The following is a 21,499-nucleotide window of genomic DNA, read 5'->3' on the forward strand; positions in this document are numbered from 1 at the left end:
CTCACATTACAAAACACTGGCATGCTCTGCATTTCACTGCTCCATACTATGATGTGACAGTTACTTGACAGAAAAGCAGCCTTGAGACGAGGGCTTTTTCCAGCCACCTCAGCCTTTCTACACTGTATGCTCAGACTTCAGTTTGCAGGTTCAATGCCAATAAAAGGCCCCAGAGGCCTGTACCGCACATGATGGTTTAAACTTGCCGCTTCCTGCCCACTGGTGAGACGGTTACACTGGGACCACTCTACTGTTTCTACTTTTTAAATCCTTTATGCAGTTGCAATCCCCCCCGCAGCTGGACCTCACTGGTGCACAAATAATGCCGCACTCACTGTGGCATGCCGTCGTCTGTACCAGTAATTTGATTCCTGCCAGCTGCTAGGAGAGCAAAACTGATGCAACAATTTCTTGCCATCTATTATTCATTATAAAACAGGGCAGACTTTTCTTGTAAGCTTTTCATGCAATATTGGTGCCTGTTTCATTAAAAGCAGCTGTTGGAAGGTGCTGTGCACTGAGTTAGAGCTGAAAGATGCCCATTCCAGGGCTGTCCTGCTTCCCTTGCAGATTACAACCCACCCCCCTTTTCCATTTTATATTCCTAATCGTGTTTACGTGCAAGGTCCTGCATCGTATGTAGGCATTGGTGCTCTTGCCTTTTAGCCATAATTTAAAACTTGCACTTATCTTAGTGCCATCATCTCTAATGCTGGTGCCTGCCAAGAGCCAGCCACCTGATCCTCTGTGTGTCTGATGCCCCAGATGGCACTTGGGCAATTTTTAAAAAGCTGGTGTTGCTGCAAACTATTAACGTACACACTTCAAGAAAAATTTCAAACAAATTAACCTCGTTGTTTCTTGTGGAAAACCCATGTGTTAAAATGCAGTTGTGTAGTATGCAGCTGCTATTTGTGCAGGGGATGGTAGGGTGAGAGTGAATGTACACGTGCAGTTTTCCTCACTTGTCCTAAACGCCCACAGGAACATCCCTTGCCTCGTGGATAGAAGTCCACTCGCTGTGGAAGCCAGGCATACATTGGACAGAGGCAGCTTTCAAATAAGCCATTTTATCTGGGGAAAGACTGTCAGTTTTCAAAAGTAATACAGATAAATGGCAGAAAAAAAACATCCAGTCAGCAGTGTGAACAAGAATAACTGGGAAAAGGGGATATTTTCCAGCTGCAAGGCTTCTCATCTTATGCAAGACAGTTTTTGTCATCTTATTTGTACTCTACCACTTGGACAGATGAGCATACAAGATCCCCCCAACTTAGTTGACACCCAGCACCCCACAAAGCCCTATAACAATCCAAACAAGCCTAGCATGCTCATTGCTGAATATCCAGCTTGCCAAACAGATACAGCTGCATAAGCACCTGTGTTTCCACCAGGACTTCTGTACTTGCAGCCTGCCAAACAGACCCAGCTGTTAGTTTAACTCTTACCAGCTGCATCTGTCTGGCAGGCTCCATGTACAGGAATAACTAGAAGGTCTGGCACATTTGTGATGGGGCGAGGAGCTTGCAACAAGCAACACCGAACAGGATGCTAGTTCCTTGGGGTGTAAGGCATGCATCAAAAGACAAAACCATCAATGCATGATTGTTTACCATCTGGTACAGCCACAGTTCTCATGGTCTTGGTTTCTGATGTCAAGACTTGGAGCTCAGTTCGTTATAGGCTGTCTCCAAGAGCAGGGTGGATTTTTTTTTTTTTATATTGCTTGGGCAAGACATTTATACTGCATACTTAAAGTGCAAAAGAATTCATGTGAGTAACGAGAAGAGCTTGGAGTGAGATGTGAGAGCTGCCACCTCACTGCTTCTCAGGTGGGTTTTCCTCGGAAGCCTAGAGCGAGTTCCAGCAGTTTTTCCCCCATGCTTTCCTCTCTGCCCCCACAGCTGAACTCTGCAGACAGTTCACGGAAAGTGCTGCAAACCCTGCGGTGTTTCACGTGTGCTCGATGTATTGCATGTTTCCATTTGTAGCGTGCATCTCCTGCCAGCACAACCAATGATCGCCGTGGTAAATTGATGGCCACTTCCACAGCACTGTATGGGACCTGCCTCGGTGAAGTGGAAGATACAGTCCTCCACGCCTTATGGGAGGTGGAGATCGAGTCTGGCTGGTAGGTATTGGCAGGTATGCTCTGCAACTCTGTCACGGCGTGATTAAAAACAGGCACCAAGGACAGGCTGCCCTCCAGGTCGCAGGACATGGTCAGCATCGTGTCTGAGAGCAGGTTTAAGGTAACCAGTCGCTCTCCCCATAGCCAGCAGTCATCAAAGTGAGGATCGATGGCTGAACCCCTCTCCATGTTGTAGTCCAAGTTGCACTGCTCAACAGGCTGAAACCCCGTGAGGGCGGTGAGCTGCTGCATCCGGCTCACTAGGTCCTGGCTAAAGCTGGGCAAACCGCTAAAATCACCCATTTTCAGCTTCCGCTTCTTAAAGTTAACCTTTGGGCCATAGTCCTACAAAAGAAAAAGGAGGGGGGAGGGGACACCAAAAACGGTATGTCCTTGAGATCATCCAGAGTTTGCAGTGCAATCAGGCTGTTTTCATTATTAGAAACAACTGTGCCAGCGAGGTGCTGAACCTTAATGCACTCATGCTAAAGTCAATCACGTAATGTTAAAGAAAGATCTGAAATGCATTCACAAACACCATCTATTCTATGTACAGCATCCAACGTGGCCCCGGCTGGCTGTGTAGGATAACGCATGTGGCTAATGGGCCTGCGCACAGGGGAGGTTAATTGAGCAGCTGGAGAAAAGAACTCGTCTCCAGGGCGCTCTGCTTTTTCACTGCTATCCTGCCGGCCCTCCCTGTGGCAAAATACTGTATCTGGTACCTTACTAGTTGTATTATTTCTCACCGAGGGGGGAATTTGCAAAAGGATTTACACATGGAAATGCACTTTTAGGTGCCTAAGTGGGCTTTGGAAAATTTCTAGGATATAAGCTACTTTTACATGGCTTAAATCCTTTAGAAAATGAATCCCCCTTGGGGTGTAAATATTGTTTAAAAAGTTAACCTTTAACTGTGTCAATGATGTGTACCGGGGGCAGGGCTGCATGGGGGTGGGAAGCAGCCTCCCCTACTGATATACTTATGTGCTCCCTGGGCTGGCCAGTGGTGGCCCCCAGCGTACTCTAACGCGGGGAACCCGGACGCTGACTGCTGCCTGACTTGAGCCTGGCCCCAGCTCATGCCAGCAAAGCTACCACTTAATCATTTTAAATGTTTCCGCCTTTTCTTACCGTTTTTATACAGTTAATATTTACATACCTGTTCAGCACAAAAGCAAGGTAACAAACATTTGTGTGAGAACTGTGTAAGCTATTCCTAATTATTTACAGGAGCTTAAGAACATAAGAAAATGCCATACTGGGTCAGACCAAGGGTCCATCAAGCCCAGCATCCTGTTTCCAACAGTGGCCAATCCAGGCTATAAGAACCTGGCAAGTACCCAAAAACTAAGTCTGTTAAAAATTACCTTTTTACATAAGGATCTCCTTACTCTCTTCTGCTATAGTGCTCTGGTTCTTTAATTGTCCTGGATAAAACTACTTCATCTGTCAAATTATCAGCTGCATAAAAGTGCTGCTCGCCATCCATAGGTGGGGCAAAGTCTTGGGCCAGTGAACCCAGTTATTGCTTCTCCACAAAAACTGAATTTTCCAAGCTCAGTATGAAACGCTAATGTTAGGCTTTCCACGGGGGTGCAAGCAGTTCTACTGGACTCGGCTGTCCTTAGCCCTGGGCCTCTCTCCTAGCACGTTAGCTGTCCTAGTCTGAGCCTTCGCTGCCTGGAAGTACCATGACCCCCGTGTGCCCCACTAAATGGGAGGCTAGCAGAGACAGACAAGGCGGGAGGAAAGGGGGAGCCGACTGCTGTTTGGTTACCTTGCAGGTAGCACTGAAGCAGTGAGACTGCCCTAGCCCTAGCAGTGGCTCACAATCCTGCTCTGAGACCTCATGGGCCAACCTTTATGCCTCCTTCATTTGCATCGGTTATACCTGATATCTATAACCACAATAACTTTAGAGTAGATATTCGGAGAAGTAGAAAACAAAATGATAGCGTGGGGGCAACATTCCTAAAATGGTCCCAGGGACAGTTTTCAAGGAAATAAATGGAATTTTATGGACCCATTACAATTGTTTTCCTCAAGATTAATAATTATACAGTTTCCTTTTTATCCCTACGAGCACACTGGGTGAGCAAGTAGCTAGGAGGTTTACCCTGTCTATCATCGTTCTTTTTCTTATTTTGGGGAGATTTTTCTATTCTCTCTCCCCCGATTGTCTGTGGATCAGGCTTCATTTTGCTTTCCTCTAGGGGAGGAGTTGTTACTTTTGGTACTGATGCTTTCTGTTTTCTTGGGTGAATCTGTTAAAAAAAAAAACAAACTTAAGTAAAAATGAAAAAGTGGGCAAACTTCGGCCCTTGGCACCCTCAGGTGCCCTGGCCTGCAGCCCTTCTATGCCTCTTTCTGTGCCCTGCAATCAGTTTTTTTTTGTTTTTTTTATTGCTATAGCCTAACTTCTAGGTTCACCACCATCCTATGGGCCAGCCGGTGACACCGGTGCACCCGCAAAGTCAGCCATGTGACAATGACAAAAAAAAAAGAAAACCTAAGAGTAAAATCAGCTATTCACAAAAGCAGCTGATCATCAAGTAAGGAGGAACAGAGAGGAGAAGGTGCAGTGCCTGCTACTTGGGCTCTGGTCATCCATCCCTTCTCTTAGAAATAAATACTTAGGAGGCGTAAAGAGGGAGCAAGCCATTGCCTGCAGAAGAGGTGGAGGTTCCCCTTAAAGCTTGGAGAGGAAATCCACCAGCCCTGCTGCATGCAACAGCCACAAATGTGGCCTTGTGTTAAAAACAAAATTTTGCCTGCCCTAGATCTAGAAGTTATGTTTCAGTGCAAAAAAAAAGGGTAAAGTTACACATCTCAAATGCAAAAAAAATTCATGTCTGGTAGTTTCCACCACTTGTCCTCTTAACTGATATGCAAGAAGGTTTAAGGAAATCAGAATGTATTTACTGGATGCATAAAGGGAGACAGGAGAAAAACAGCTATCAAGAGTTCAGTCCACTGTAAGGTGGCGCATTGTCCACAGGGAAAAATTCATAGGCAAGGGGCTCTGAAGAAAGTGCAGAGGAAATATTTCTTCACCCGAGAGTGGTGGTGAACATAATGCATAGCTCACAACAGCGGTGGCAGCCAAACTATGACTATTTTTTGTCAGCACAGTTATGTCCACCAGTGCAAAAAATAGGCTAAACAGTAGTAGAGAGCAGCCGAGGGAAAGTGGCCTGCGTTTTGAAAATGTGCATCTGCCTGGAATACTCGGGGGCCAAAAGTGAGGACTTGCAAGGGGTAGCAGTACAGTTGTGTCAGGCTTTGAGGGTGAGGAGGCAAGGTCAACCAAGGTCCTGATAGCAGGATTTTGCTACATTCTTCAATATAATCAGGTGGGGTTGGAGAAATGACAGGTCATCTAGCATGGGAAACAGAATGAACTGGTTACACATCCCAGCTGAGAACAAAACTGATAAGAGAAGATGACCTGTAGGTGGTCACGTTTGTAAGGCTAGCAGCCAGGCGCTATCCAAAGTATAAGAGCTGGGAATGCAAAAGAAAGCAATGGGTAGGTGCAACAGAGCCAAATGCACCATCTTAGGATGGTGAGATAGTGGAAATATTAGTGAATAAGCTTATGTTAAAGGAGTTTCTTGCTGCTTCTCCATGCAGCAGCAAAGCAGTGATGTCTGCATGTTGTGTATTTGTGGGAAATGAGGGTTCTGGTTCATACCCCAGATCAGTCCAGACAAGTGGGTTTTGCAAATGGAGGCAGAGAATAAAATTTTTTTCAGGCACTGCTACATAACCAAGAGTGCCACCTGCAGTCCCTCAGTATTTCTCTGTCTCCAGCAGATGGTAGAGAAGCAAAACTGCAGTCTGAACTTAGTTAAAAAAAGAAAAAAAAAAAGTAGAGAGTCAGGAAAAGAAGAAGCAAAGACAGGTGCTCTCAGAGGTGTTAGGTTCCTTCGTGGGCCATCCCTCTTGTTGAGTAGGGCAAGCTGGGGGGTTGGCAATCCCTAGCCAGGCTTGACCCCTGATTTCGTTCCCTTGCTCCCCCTGAGGCCTTCTCACCTGCCCTGCTGACTGCACCAGTCAGCAGCAGGAAAGCATATCTTTCCTTTGTTTGTCTATCTGGGTTCCTCGGTGGCTGTGCCTTTAAAAAAAAAAAGTGTAATGCAGGCTCTCTTATGGATTTGGCAGTCAGCTCGGTGTCATGGGTGAGAAGGGAAGCGCACAGGGCTCTATTTCAGGACCCAGGATTGGGACACCGCCAGCAGTGGCGTTGGAGTTTTTTTATTTTTGGCTGCAAGCTGCGACGTGCTTCATGGTGCCTCCTGTGGAGCGCGGGAAAGTTTGTGGGCCTGTAGTCTGAGGCAAACGTGTCTCAATGGAGCTCTGCTAAGTGCCGGCTGTGCCTCTGGAAGGGAAGGTACCTTGGCAGAGGGTTCAGCAGGCGGATGCTCCACGTGGTCTGCAGGACCCGTCCAGGAGACCCCAGGGGGGGTTGAAGGAGATGGCAGCCATTTTGCCTCCACGTGGCAGGAGGCCTGAAATGGACAGGGAGTGCAGGAACTCCCCTTCCCTGCTCTCTCCAGTACAAGGGTCTGGAGAAGGTAGATATGTAGCAAGGGAATCAAGAGAGGACCTGGCGCTTAAACAAGACAGTGAGCCTGAAGGGTTTTCCACTGATTTTGTTATTGCTACATGAGGCCTACCTCGTTAAGAAGGAAGCAGCGGGTAAGCGGTCAGCCACCCAGAAGTCCCAAAGCTCGGAGCCTCCCAGGTTGGGAGGCATTCTCGTCTGCTGGGTCTAGGACATTCGAGAGTGGAAGAGAACTCTTCGGAAGATTCGCAGGGTGATGATCCTCAGAAGGATTCGCAAAAATGATCCGGGTACTGCCCCAGTGGGCAGTGACCCAGATACGGAGGAAGTTCCTCTCATGGAAGGGGATGACCCTAGGGTGGTGAGATTGTTCTGTAAGAAGGAGTTACGTCCTCTCATCCCCCAGGTTCTGGCAGAACTGGGGTTCAAGGTCATGAGGAGGATTCGGACAACGAGGGTGTGAACTCAGTATTGGATGAGCTGAGTGGACTGCCAAAGCCTTTCCCTTTGCCAAAGATGATGAAGAAGCTGATTGACCGGGAATGGAATTTTCCTGAGGCAGGACTGAAAGTGGCCAGGGCTATGGTGAGGTTGTATCCCTTGTCGGAAGACACTTTGGAGGTTTGGAAGCTTCTGAAGGTGGATGCGGCGATGACCAAGAAGATGACCATTCTCGTGGCAGGAGCGGGGGTTCTAAAGGATGTCGAGGACTGGAAGCTAGAGATCTTTCTGAAGAGACTGTTAGAGGTTTCAGCTCTGAGCCTTAGGAGCTGCAGTCTGTGCTAGCCTAATGCAGAGAGCTTGTTTGTGCTGGGTGCAGGAAGCATAGGAGAAAACACCGGGGACCTCTGCTGATTCCAGTCAGGAGGCTCGGTTGGAGGCGGGGGTGGCGGATGCCCAATATATGGTTTGAACATCTGCCAAGAATATGGTGTCTGCGGTAGCCACTCGAAGATTCCTGTGGCTACATAATTGGTCGGTAGATGGGTGGTCAAAAGTGCAGCTTTGCAATTTCCCCTTCAAAGGAAAGTTGTTTGGGGAGGATCTGGAGAAGCTGATGAAGTGGAATCTAAAGGGAACAAATTGCCCGGATGATAAAGTGAGTAAGAAGACCTTTCCACCGCGCGCTTGCTTTCGGGAAATGAGGTGATTTTGCTCTAAAGGGAATTAGTCTGGAGCTACACAGAAGCAGGGTTCAGGAAGGCAACGGTTCTTTCGAGGGATACACAGACCAGCCAGAGATAGTTCCGGACAGGGTTCTGGAGTTGCTAAGTTCGTCCAATGAAGGCAGGCTGGTCCACTCTTCCCTGGAAGTTGTCAGAGGAAGGCTGTCCCATTTTTTACGAGGAGTGGACCAGAATCACTTCCAATCAGTGAGTTCTGGAAGTGATAAAGAACGGCTACGCCTTAGAATTTTCATGCCCCATCAAGGAAGCCTTTGTGGTGTCCTGTTGCATCTCGTCCGTCAAGCAGGCGGCGGTGCGGGCACACGTTGCTAAGGCTGCAGCACTTGGTAGCCATTGTCCCAGTTCCTCAGGGAGAGCAAGGGCAAGGAGAGTTCCCTTTGGCCCATTCTAGATCTGCAAAAGGTCAATGCGGCCTTGTGGGTGCCATGCTTTTGGATGAAGACGCTGCGGACTGTGATTGCAGCGGTGCGCAAGGGGGAGTTTCTCAAGTCCTTAGATCTGGTTAACACCGCCCTTGCAAAGGCTGCGTCCTCTCCGGCCTGTACGTCCAAGCAATAGAACCTGGAGAAGGTGTGCAAGAAGGACAAAGTTGTTGCTTGGCAAATATCGATGGGAGACAAAAGACTAACAGCCCATGAGACCACCTGATCCCTAGTGGAATGAGCTTTAACCTGAGAAGGTAATGGCTTTCCTGCCTCCACATGTCTCCCGTGACCACCTCTTTAATCCAGTGAGCTATGGTAGCCCACGAAGCTGGTTCACCCTGCTTCCTTCCCCGTGAAGGACGAACAGGCGGTCTTGTCTGTCTTTCGGACTGGTTCTGAAACTTTCATTTACTACACCAAAAGTCTACTGACATTCAAATGACGGAGAAGGCGGTATTCCTTCGAATCCTTGTGCTTATCCAAGAATAGCAACGAAAAGGACTGATTCAAATGAAACTCCAAAACTACCTTGGGAAAGAAGGATGGAACAGTACAAAGATGTAACATTCTTGGAGTTATCCGGAGGAACTGTTCCCGACACGACAATACCTGCAGTTTAGAGATGCGACGTCCTGTGCACATAGCCACCAGGAAAACAGTGTTCAAGGTTAATAAACGCAAGGAAAGACTGCTCAGCGGCTGAAAGGAGGCCCTGCCAAAAATTGCAATACTAGATTAAAATTCCACAAGGGAACCGGCCACCTTAGGGGTGGCCGAAGATGCTTCATCCCTTTCGGAAAACAGGCCACATCCGGATGAGCCAACGGGCATTTCGTTCATCTTGCCCCTGAAACAGGAGAGAGCAGCTACTTGCACCTTCAAGGAGTTAAGGCCAAACCTTTATTCAGGCCATCCTGCAAAAATTCCAGAATTAGAGGGAGTTTGACCACCTGAGGCCTCAAATACTCTCCAGACCTGCACATACGCTAGGCATGTAGAGAACTTCCGAGCACGGAGTAAGGTGGCAATTATCGCCGCAGAATATTCTCGCTTCATCAGGCGAGCCCTCTCAAGGGTCAGACTGTAGGACAGAATAGAGTTGGATCCTCGTGAAGAACGGGTCCATGCTGTAGCAAATCCCTGTGCGGAGGGAGGCACAGGGGGGTCTCCACATGTCCACATGCCATGGACACCTGGGCCAATCTGGAGCTACACACAGGACTAATACCTTGTGGTGCTCGATTCTGTGAATGACCTTGCCCAACAGGGGCCACGGATGGAAGGCTTATAGCAACTCTTCTTCTGACCAGGTCTGAATGAGAGCGTCGATTCCCCCAGGGACCATGGAGCTCTTCTGCGACTGAAGAATTGAGGCACCTTTGCATTGTGAGATGCGGACAGCAGGTTGATGAATGGGAGGCCCCAGCTTTCTACTGTCAATTGAAAGGCTTTGGCTGACAACACCCACTCTCCTGGATCCAGACTCTCCCTGCTTAGAAAGTCTGTTCTGATGTCTTTTTCTGCGACGTGGGAGGCTGAAATCATCTGTAGATGTAGTTCTGCCCATCCCATAAGGAGGTCTATCTCCTATGACATCTGCTGGCTCTTGGTTCCACCCTGGTGGTTGATGTAGGCTACAGGCGTTGCGTTGTCAGACATCAAATGGACCACTTGATGCTGGAGTATATGGCTGAACTGTGTAGATACGTCAATCTGACTGCCCGGGCTTCCAGACAGTTGATGTTCCAGGGGGCCTCTTCTTCAGTCCAACATCCCTGGGATGACAATTCCTGACAGTGAGCTTCCCATCCCTGGAGACTCATATCTGTTGTGAGGACCAGCCAGGTTGGTGAGGACAGGGGCACACCCCCTGCTCAGATGAGCTTCCTGCAGCCACCACTGGAGCTGGGAGCACACACTCCCATTGGCAAGTGGAGGCGAACTGAATAGTCTTGAGACTGTGGGTTCCAACGTGATAGCAGTGAGCGTTGAAGTGGTTGCATGTGTGTCCTCGCCCACGGCACCATTTCCAGGGTTGCCGCCATCAAACCGAGAACTTGAACATAGCTTCACACCACCAGGTGTATCGAGCTCATCAAGTGCCGCACCTGGGACATCAACTTCCTTATCTGAGAGATTGGAAGGAAGACCTTGTCCTGCTTGGTGCTGACCCGGACTCCCATATATTCCAAGAATTGGCAAGGCTCGAGACTGCTCTTGTCCAGGTTTACTACCCAACCGAGTTCCTGCAGCAAGGAAGTTACCCTATTGGTCATCCGGAGATTCTCTTCCACTGATTTGGCCTGGATCAACCAGTCGTTCAAGTACGGGTGCACCAGGATTCCCTCTTTTCTCAACAATGCTGCTGCTATAACCACCATAATCTTGAAAAATGTTCTGGGGGCGGTGGCTAAGCCAAAGGGCAGTGCCCAGAACTGATAATGGCGACTCAGTACCGCAAAACTTAGGAAACGGTGGTGTTTACGGATTGGAATACATAGGTAGGTCTCGGATCAATCCAGGGAGGTTAAGAACTCTCCCGATTGTACAGCCATTATCACGGAGCATAATGTTTCCATGCAGAAATGATTCAATCATAGATGTCGGTTGACACTTTTGAGGTCCAGGATGGGGAGAAAGGAACCTTCCTTCTTCTGTACGATAAAATAGATAGAATAATGCCCCGTATTTTCCTGGGGTGCAGGTACTGGGATTATATAGCCCTCATCCTGAGGAGCCTTAAAATAGTAATCTCCACTGCTTGCTTCTTGTGCATGGGAGTGGCATGGAGACATCATGAATATGTCCCGAGGAGTGCTTTGAAATTCCAACGCATATCCTTCTCATATGACTTCCAGTACCCATTTGTCTGAAGTGATCTTGACCCATCGCTGGTAAGACAGTCAGTCCCCCCTATCTCCTCATTCCGAGGGTGGGTCTGTGCAAAATTTCATTGCAGGGTTCGGGATGAACGTGAACCCGAGCCTGCCCCTTTCTTAGGCTGTCGACTACAAAAGGACTGAGACCTCCCAAAGGAATGAGACCTCTGAAATGTTGAGTTTCTGTAGGGGCAAAAATGTTGGGAGCCCCAGGCAAGGGGCGCTGTAACTACTTCCTCTTATCTTCCGGTAGCTGGGGGACTGGAGATCCACCCCATTTACTGCCCAGCTTTTCCAATTCGCTTCTGAAAAGGAGAGATCCTTTAAAGGGTATCTTTGTAAGAATGGCCTGGATATGGCCATTCTTACAAAGATACCCTGCAGCCATATCCATCTTCTGGCCACCTCTCCTGAGGCCACTTCTCTGGCCGAAGTATGGACTAGATCTGAGCCTGCATCCGCTAAAAAGGCAGCAGTGGGTTCCATAACGTCTCTGGAATTCATCCCCCAAGTCATCCACCTCCTGAGAGAGGAGAGGGCACAAACGAGCTACCAGGGCACAACAAAAAGCAATTTGCAAGGTCATTGCTACTGCATCAGACTTGTTTAAGGATAGACTCCATCTGTCTATCATGTGTATCCTTTAAGGCCGCTCCTCCCTCCACTGGGATAGTTGTTCGCTTAGACAGCACAGAGCAGCGCATCCACTTTAGGGAAATGCAAACACGCTCTCACTGCCGGATCCAGTGAGTATAGAGCTTCTAACACTCGTCCCCCTTTAAAACCTGCTTCTGGGGCATTCCATTCCAGGTCAACCAACTCCTGGATGGCTTCCAGTTCTGGAAAGTAGCAAGAGGCTTTCCGTAGGGAGATCAAAATGGGATTCTTCTTTGGTTCCATCATAGAATCAGACTCAGAGACTCCCAGCATCTTCAGGGTCTGGAAAACCAAGACCAGCAATTTGTCTCTATGAAAAAACCGCAAAATGATTTAATACAGTTGCAACGCAGGGGGAATTTCTTCTTCTTCCAAGGGGTCCAGATTGACCTCTTCATCCGAGTCATTTAGGTCCTGTTATGTTTTGTAAGGGTTGGGTGGACACTGTGGCAGCTGACCACGCCCATGGGGGGGAAGTCCTGTGAGGGGCCACAGGTCAGGCTCAGCTCTGGACACACAAACACAGATTATATCTTTATTTAGACAGTTTGTGAAGCCACCAGAGGTGGAGGTAGTGAGTAGAAGATGGAGCCCGGCTGGGTTAGTATTCCTCAGGGCGCTGGAACAGCAGTTCCTCTGGTAGCAGTGCTGTAGTTAAAAGAACAGAGTCCCCAGTATGGAGAAGCCCCGAGATAGGGAGAGCTGGCCCTCGAGGAGCGAGTACCAGATCCCTGGGAGCAAGTACTCTCGCAGCCGTTCCACGAAGGAGATGGCACTGGCGCTGGAACGGAGGCAGACCCTCGAGGAGCGAGTACCTGGTTCCAGGGAGACAGCTCTGAGGAGTGGATGGTAGTAGTACTCACAGATGGTGTCTGTAGCGAATTCTTCCAAGCAGAAGAGGAGATGGACACAGGCAGCGAGTCAGGGAACATGAGCCCTCGAGGAGCAAGTACTGGTTCCTGATAGCGACCTGAAAGAAGCAGAGAGGCCCCCGAGGAGCGGGTACCCCGTTAGCAGAAGAGAGTCCAATAGAAGTTGGAAGCAGAGTAGCTGGGTACGGAGAGCGAATCCCATCTGTAAGATTACCCTTGCTAACGCAACAGCTAGCAATAAACAATAGGCTTAAATATCCGGGCAGCGTGACGTCATTACAGGGGGACACCCCTGAGGTTTGCGCCATAGAGGAAATAAGAATGAGGGCCGCGCAGCGCGCGTACCCTAAGGTACCTGAGGAGCATGGCGGGAGGCAGCGCCCAAGCCGGTCCGGGGATGCTGGGCAGATGCCGCGGCAGCCAGACGTCCACTGGGAGCAGGAGTCATCGCAGAAAAAGAAAGGTAGGCGGAGTGAAGCAGTTAGGAAGCGATGGTTGCAACAGGTCCCTACCAGGGCTGCCCTTGGTTAAGGCGAGGCGAGCCTCGAGGTGTGCCGGATAGGACTGGGAGAGGGAGGGCCGACTGGCGGAGGGCAAGCGAGGTACTAAACTGCGCCTGTACAAAGGCTTGTAGACCCTGGAAAAGAGAAGGCAGCTGGGTCCAGGCCTAGCCCAGGAAGTACTGGCGTAGGAGCCACTGAATTTCCCTCTCCCATGGATGACCCAGTCAAAAGAGTACTCAGATCCAGGGTAATTCCAGTTAAACTGTGGCTAACCCATCCTCTGACTGGGAGGAGATGGGCTTAGCAATGTCCGGAGAGGCCAACTCTTCTTGGGCTTCCTCACAGTGCTGACATAAGTTGGAATCCAGGGACGTGTGCAGCCCTAATTTGACAAGCAGCACAGAGAGAAAGGTGCTTCTGTTTCTTGGCTGCCGGCACCATTGGTGGTGGTAACTGCGTTCTATTGGCTCGCGCTTAAAAATGTCTATGCGCACAGCTTTCGAGCGACTAGGCAGGGCGAGGCGCATGCACAGCCCGTGCACCCAGCTGTTCCTGGTTCTGCGCTTAGAAGTTGTGTGCTTATGTACACGTGCGATGTTATGAGTGCGGCGCGTGCGCAGAGCTGACACACTGCGGGTACAGATGTTCTATGGAAGGCAATAAGGCATGCGCGTAAGATGGCGGCACCACGGCCTACCACGTGGTGCGCAGACCAAGCCTAAAGCAGGGCCTAGCCCACCGGGGGCACTCAACCCACTCAGAAGCCCACTTCCTCTTACTCCAGTGGGATCGGGAAAGACATCTGTACAGCGTGCCGAGCAAGGAGACCAGAGGAAATCTTACCGAACCCCTCCAAATGTCTCTGAATCAGGAGTTAATCCTTTTTTTTTTTTTTTCTTACTTAGGCTCAATGGTTACCGGTTGAGTATAGAGAAGAGAGGGAGAGGGCTTTGGCCGTCACCGCCGCACTTGTCCTCCTGCAACTGCTGCCTTTCAGCTGCTTAAGCAGCAAAGTCCATGCCAGGAACCGGCTACCGGACCAAGGCCCACCTCTGAGGGATCTCAGAAATCATCTCAGGAATTCTCAACTGGGGGAGGGACCTTTAGGTATCACCATAGGAGAGCGGGGCTCAATGTGCCTTCAATTTTAAAGCAGAATTTCTCCTTCCAAAAAGTACAGCAATCCCATAGGAATAGGCATGGCCACCATCTGCTGGACACAGAATTCTGAAGGGCTGAGGTCACTGCAAGGGTGTATGTAGGGTGACGTCAGCTTTGAAATCTGACTCCATCTCCATCTGCTGGCAGAGGAGCATAACCCATTGATCCTAAGTCCACCTGGCTACACGCTAGGAAATAGTTGTTTAGTGGCTCAGAAGGTTTAGGAACTCTTTGGCTGGGTGGAGCGACATCTAGCAGTACTAGCAACTTCGCATGTGTGGTGGACAATGTGGAGGCGGATTATCTCAGCAGGCAACAGCTACACCCGGGAGAATGGGAGCTGACAGCAGAGGCCTTTCCCTCATTCGGTACTGGTGGGGTAAGCCCCAGTTCGATGATATGGCAATGCGGAAGAATGCCAAGGCAATCAGGTTTTTCAGTTGGTGGAGGGAATTTGGCTCCAAAGGCATCGATGCTCTGATTCAGGTGTGGCCAGTGAGACTTCTGCTGTATATATTTCCCCAGTGGCCGCTCGTTGGTCAAGTGTTACGGCACATCGAGCAACATCCAGGAAGAGTGATCCTGGTGGCGCCGGAATGGCCATGCCATCTGTGGTTTGCAGATCTGGTCCAGCTGTTGGTAGACGGCCCCGTCTGGTTAAGCCACCTGAGGGATTGTTGCGCCAAGGGCCCATCTTTTCGGAGCAGGCAGATCGCTTCTGTCTAGTGGCCTGGCTTTTGAGAGGCGATGCCTCCACTTGAAGGGGTATTCAGAGCCGTTGATTACTACTCTACTTCAGGCTAGAAGGTCTTCTACTACTTTGGTGTATATCTGAATCTGGAGAGTGTTGTGGGATTCATGATGCTGATCCTTTGTGGGTGAAGGATGCCCAGGTCTTAGCCTTTTTGCAAGATGGCTTGTCAAAGGGTTTAGCCTATAATTCTCTCCAAATCCAGGTAGCAGCCTTGGGCTGTTTTTCCGAGGGAAGCTTCCAGGGCGGCTGCTAGCGTCCCATCCAGACACAGTATGTTTTCTTAAAGGATCAAAGCATTTGCGTCGACCGGTTTGTAGAATTTGTCCATCTTGGAATCTTAATTTGTTTAAGAACATAAGAACATGCCATACCGTCTCTTCTCCAAGCTGAACAGCCCTAACCTCTTTAGTCGTTCCTCATAGGGGAGCTGTTCCATCCCCTTTATCATTTTGGTCGCCCTTCTCTGTACCTTCTCCATCGCAATTATATCTTTTTTGAGATGCAGCAACCAGAATTGTACACAGTATTCAAGGTGCGGTCTCACCATGGAGCAATAGAGGCATTATGATATTTTCCGTTTTATTCACCATTCCCTTTCTAATAATTCCCAACATTGTTTACTTTTTTGACTGCCACAGCACACTGAACCAACGATTTCAATGTGTTATCTACTATGACACCTAGATCTCTTTCTTGGATGGTAGCTCCTAATATGGAACCCAACATCATGTAACTACAGCAAGGGTTATTTTTCTCTATATGCATCACCTTGCACTTATCCACATTAAATTTCATCTGCCATTTGGATGCCCAATTACCAGTCTCACAAGGTCTTCCTGCAATTTATCACAATCCGCTTGTGACTTAACTACTCTGAATAATTTTGTATCATCTGCAAATTTGATTACCTTCTTCGAGTATTGTGTGGGCCTCCTTTTGAACCATTAAGAAGGGCATCTTTCAAGGAACTTACCCTGAAAACTGTGTTCCTGGTGGTGATTTGTTCAGCTAGGTGAATTTTGAAGTTACAAGCCTTATTGTGCTGGGATCCTTTTTTTGTGGATTTTGGACGACTGAGTCTCATTGTGTGCGGTGCTTTCCTTTTTGCCCAAAGTCTTGTCGACCTTTCATCTCAGCCAGACAGTAGAATTGCTGGGCTTTCCACACCTGGCTTCTGATTCACCCCATGCAAGGGAGCTTCACCTTTTGGCCATGCGTCTGGTCCTATTGCGCTATCTAAAGGTGAGAAATGACTTTTGTTTTACTCAGTGGACCAAAGAAGGGTTGCATGATTACAAGATGGTTGGAGGCGGCAGTTGTTTCAGCTTACATCTATAAGGGTCGGTCGGTCCTGGAAGGATTGCGGGCGCTTTCTACTAGGGCGTAGGCAGCCTCCTGGGTAGAGTGTCAATTGGTTTCTCCACAGATTTGTTGAGCAGTGACTTGGTCTTCTCTGCACCCTTTTACTAAACATTACCATTTGGATGTTAGGGCCCCAGAAGAAGCCACGTTTGGTGAAAGTGTACTGCATGCGGGTCTTTCAGGTTTCCACCCAGCGTAGAGGGGCTTGGGTACATCCCACTTGTCTGGACTGATCTGGGCTATGAACAGGAAAGGAAAATTGGTTCTTACCTGCTAATTTTCATTCCTGGAATACCACAGATCAGTCCAGACCCCTGTCCACTTATTACGAAAGACCTTTCCCAGTTCTGAATGCTGCTGGTGATGCAGAATTTGAATGAGTGATGAAGAATTTGATCAAGATTGTACATAGTTTTAAGCTATTTTGAAATTGGAAGATTTTTCATTGCTCTAACTTGAGGGTTCAGTTTTGTTGGGGGTTACAACTTATTCTTCAGCTCACGCTAGAGAGAGAAATCCTTGGAGTTTGAGGATGTAATCATCTTGGCTTGGGTACAAGTAAATACTAAGGGACTGCAGGTGGCACTCTCTGTTAAGAAACAGTGCCTTGAAAGTTTTTATTCTCTGCCTCCATCTGCTGTTAGGGATGCAAAATCCACTTGACTGGATTGATGTGTGGTATTCCAGGAATGAAAATTAGCAGGTAAGAACCAATTTTCCTATATGTGGTCTTTGCTAATTACAGTTTCAGGAGAAGAGCTGGGTGGGGGGGGGGGGGGGGGGGATAAGATAGAGGTCTTTAAAATCATGAGAGGCCTAGAATGGGTAAATGTGAACTGGTTATTCACTCTTTCGGATAATAGAAGGACTAGGGGGCACTCCATGAAGTAAGCTTGTAGCACATTTAAAACTAATCAGAAAATTCTTTTTCACTCAATGCACAATTAAACTCTGGAATTTGTTGCCAGGGGATGTGATTAGTGCAGTTGGTGTAGCTGGGTTTAAAAAAGGTTTGGATAAGTTCTTGGAAGAGAAGTCCATTACCTGCTATTAATCAAGTTGACTTAGAAAATAGCCACTAAGTAGATAGGATGGGATCTTCTTAGTTTTTGGATAATTGCCAGGTACTTGTAGCCTGGATTGGCCACTGTTGGAAACAGGATGCTGGGCTTGATGGATCCTTGATCTGACCTAGTATGGCAATTTCTTATGTTTATGCTAACTGATAAGGTCCATATTCAGAAGCATTAGCCAAATGCTAAATTAGAAGTTATCCAGCTAAATTAATATTTGGGCACTTATATGGCTAAATTTTAGCTGGATATCTTATCTGACTATAATTTAACCAGACAACATATAGGAAATTACATTAGTCATAAGTTATTCGGCTAATTCTGATATTCAGAGTTAGCTGGATAACTGATCCAGCTCCGTCTAGTCCCACCAAAGCACTGTCCTAAAGTTATTGAGCTGCACTATTGAATATACCTCCAAAGTAAGCCCCATATGTTTATCCAGCTACCTTAACTAGCCGGACACTAACTGAATATGAACCTCAATCCTGCTAATAACAGGGCAGTGCCCTCTTCCACATAAACTAACTCAAAACCTGTTTGGGCCTAAAAATGGTGCAGCCTTAAGCGTGCTTCCTCCTGGCTGGAATTTTCAATACATTTCTTAAATTACAATACTGTCCATGTCATTAGTTCTAACCTGTTTCCTTCTTCCAGACTGTGACAATTTCCAGCTGTCTTGATCCATCAAATGCACCATCTTGTTTTCCTCTTCTTCACTTACAAAATCTTTTATCAGGCACACTCCAGGGAAAAAGAATGCCCAGCCTGCAAACTCTGATTCTGCAGTGCCCAGAGCTAAACCTGTGGCAGGACTGTAAACGAAGGGAAAGGGTACCTGTAAAATAGGACATGGACTGTGCTCAGTAACTGTTTCCCTCTGGCCCTCTGTAATTCTAGTAAATCCCACAGCTGTCAGTAAATCTATTACCATAAACATAAGCTGCTTAAATTCCAAATTACCCTTTTTTCATACTCCATCTTTTGTGACACTTCAAAACCAATTAAATTCAGGTACTGTACCCTCTTTCCTCACATCTTTTACAATCAAAGTTTGTAGCTGAGGTAATAAAGGGTGAAGCGAAAAAATAGTAGTATTAAAATTACAGTGGCACAAGAGCTGCTACCAGAATATCCTAATCAGGAGGAGAGGGGGCTAGACTAGAAAAGGGTACCTTCAGTAGGGTAGTAGCTGGAGAGTGGAATGCGAGATTGGAGGAGAGGAAGACAACAGTGGGTGTAGGTAGAGGAATGTTGTAGGTATATCTGTGCCATTGGAAGCAGTTTTTGGGTTGCAAGTGTTCCTGATATTTATTTTTTAATGTATTTATTGATATAACAGCTCTGAAACAATTTATATGCCTATGTCAAAGTACAAAAAAAATCAAGACTTGCTACTAGAAGAAACTCGTTGAATAAGTAACCTTCATACGTAGCCACTGTGAATTGTGTGGCTATCGTGAAGGTAAACCCAATAAACTTATGGGCTTTTTAATTATTAGGTTACTTGTTCTTTATGAACGATTCTTGAGAAAGCTTTCGTCATAGAAATCGTACTTATCTGTAAATGTCCACTATTCTTCTGTAGATCAAGCCGATATTGCAAAGGTTTCGGAGCTCTACGGCTCCCTTCTTCAGGGTGATTCGGCGGGAATAGATGCGAACTTGGTTGTGAACTGACTGGTCTGTGCAGGGAAAAAACCCAAAAAGAGTTCTTAAGTATTGCGGACACAATTTACTGAAAAAAAGTTAATGCTGAAAGGTGTGACACGTACTTGTGGAATGCTATGCTGCAGGTTTCGCCATCAAACTTCTACTTTAGCCAACAGCTGCTAGCTGAGTGGTCAAATTGCGCTTGCGATAAATGCTATGACAAATGAAGTATTATGTTTAAAGTGCGGACTTGAAAGAAGAGTCTGAAAATGGATAGCAAGGGATTCCTGTGCGTCTTTGGTACTTACTGTGATGGTGCTGCTGGCTCCTGGCACAACAAGGGTACTATGCCCTTAAACTGACCAAGAAACCCTGGAATTGCACCATTTTTAAAGGGGAATTCCTCAGTTTGTCAAGAATTAAGCCAGGACTTAATGACAAAATCAAATGGTTCTCGCTGATATAAATTTTTCTTAAATTTCATCAATTTAACCAATCATGACGCTATCAATGACATCACTTCCGCCTGTCAATCCTTGACAGACTGAGGAATTCCCCTTTTAAAATGGTGCGATTCCACGTTTCTTGGTCAGTTTAAGGGCATAGTACCCTCGTTGTGCCGGGAGCCAGCAGCACAGTAAGTGCCAAAGACGCACAGGAATCCCTTGCTATCCATTTTCAGACTCTTCTTTCAAGTCCGCACTTTAAACATAATACTTCATTTGTCATAGCATTTATCGCAAGCGCAATTTGACCACTCCGCTAGCAGCTGTTAGCTAAAGTAGAAGTTTGATGGCGAAACCTGCAGCATAGCATTCCACAAGTAGGTGTCACACCTTTCAGCATTAACTTTTTTTCAGTAAATTGTGTCCACAATACTTAATCTTTGGTTTTTTTCCCCGCACAGACCAGTCAGTTCACAACCAAGTCCGCATCTATTCCCGCCGAATCACCCTGAAGGAGGAGCAGTAGAGCTCCGAAACATTTGCGATGTCTGCGTGATTTACAGAAGAATAGTGGACATTTACAGCTAAGTGTGATTTCTATGATGAAAGCTTTCACAAGAGTTGTTCGTAAAGAATAAGTAACCTACTGATAAACCCAATAAACTGATGGGTTTTTTTAATCTTCAGAATAGCCACACCATTCACAGTGGCTACGTATGAAGGTTACTTATTATTCAATGAGTTTCTTCTAGTAGCAAGTTTGATTTTTTTTAATTTGTTTACACATTCTATAATGTAGCTCCTTTTTATTATAATATGTCAAAATACAAGCATATAGGGGTTCCAGGGAAGGTGGGTTGGAAGAGGCAGACAGCAGCCCAGAATTTGAGGGGGATTGGGTGTAGAGACTGAGCAGGTGTGTGGCGCTGGGGCTTTAATCTCTGGAGATACAAGGTAAGCGCCTCACTGGGATAGGGATATGCCATGGAAGCTATGCTCCCGGCTCTCTGGCTGAGGGTAGCTGTGGTGTAGCAACCACTATCTCAGGGCTTCCCAGCGCTGTCCTAGAGGCCTCACAGCCAGCAGTCAGGTTTTCAGAATATCTATCATGAACATGCATGAGAGCAACCTACATACCTTGGAGATCCAGTATATGTAAATTTACGTGCCCTACAGTCATGGATCTCCTACAAACCCGACTGGCTATTAGGCCTATAGGACAGCTTTGGGAAGGCCTGGCTGACGACTGACGGATGGGGGTTGTTTAAAAGAACAACTCTGATTCTACTTTTCATTGTTATTCTTTATTGGAAATCATTTACTATGCATATGCATAGTAAATGATTTCCAATAAAGAATAACAATGAAAAGTAGAATCAGAGTTGTTCTTTTAAACAGGGTATAAGACGATGACGAGTAAGGAAGTCCTTGTACTTAGGCGGAAGCAGTGTCATGTCTCCCATTTCTTAGGAAAGGGTGCTAAGCCACTCGGCTGCACTGAATGAGACAATCTTTAGAGCTCGCAAAGGCTACCGACGGCACATCGCCGCGAGAAGGGAGGTGGGTACCTGACGTGCCATGGAGGCTCCGGTCCCGGCTCTCTGCTGTGAGCTCTCGCAGACGAGACAGGAACGGATTCCTTTACACCCGCAGCTCCCCTGATCGCTGGATTTCGCCATTCCAAGAGCCTCCTAAGCTCTGCAAGTAGAATGGAAGAAACCGCTCAGCTATGCGTTCCAAGCCTCGCTTTGGCTTCCAACTCCACCTCTATGAGTCATGTGATTAAAAAAAGTTTGCTCTCCAAGCCTCGCTTTTGTTTCCACACC

General features: G+C 47.4%; 2 protein-coding genes across 3 annotated transcripts in view; one reads left to right on the forward strand and one right to left on the reverse strand.

The window, feature by feature from the left end:
* Positions 1–836: 836 nt before the first annotated feature.
* ALKBH4 (alkB homolog 4, lysine demethylase) lies at positions 837–21,469 on the reverse strand. 2 transcript variants are annotated; one of them, XM_029612620.1, is made up of 3 exons: positions 21,242–21,463; positions 18,215–18,412; positions 837–2,476 (listed from the first exon to the last, which is right to left on the reverse strand). In XM_029612620.1, the coding sequence occupies exons 1-3, from the start codon at positions 21,350–21,352 to the stop codon at positions 1,829–1,831; spliced, it is 957 nt and encodes a 318-aa protein (XP_029468480.1). In that variant the 5' UTR covers positions 21,353–21,463; the 3' UTR covers positions 837–1,828. The 2 variants fall into 2 exon arrangements, with proteins under 2 accessions (XP_029468480.1, XP_029468481.1); XM_029612621.1 differs by lacking the exon at positions 18,215–18,412 and having other exon boundaries at positions 21,242–21,469.
* Positions 21,163–21,499, forward strand: part of LRWD1 (leucine rich repeats and WD repeat domain containing 1) — a 71,771-nt gene continuing 71,434 nt past the window's right edge. The window contains exon 1 of the mRNA XM_029612614.1: positions 21,163–21,233. The gene's annotated coding sequence lies outside the window, so the exon portion shown is untranslated. The remainder of the gene's footprint in view (positions 21,234–21,499) is intronic.

Source organism: Rhinatrema bivittatum, chromosome 8 (genome assembly GCF_901001135.1).
Source record: "Rhinatrema bivittatum chromosome 8, aRhiBiv1.1, whole genome shotgun sequence".
NCBI lineage: Eukaryota > Metazoa > Chordata > Amphibia > Gymnophiona > Rhinatrematidae > Rhinatrema > Rhinatrema bivittatum.

Coding starts and splice junctions, on each gene's coding strand:
- ALKBH4 (XM_029612620.1), bottom strand. CDS start 21,352: ATGGCGAAATCCAGCGATCAGGGGAGCTGCGGGTGTAAAGGAATCCGT. Junction 18,413..21,241: donor GAGCCTCCATGGCACGTCAG/GTACCCACCTCC, acceptor CCTATTTTACAG/GTACCCTTTCCCTTCGTTTA. Junction 2,477..18,214: donor AGTCTGGAAGAAGGAAACAG/GTTAGAACTAAT, acceptor TTTCTTTTGTAG/GACTATGGCCCAAAGGTTAA.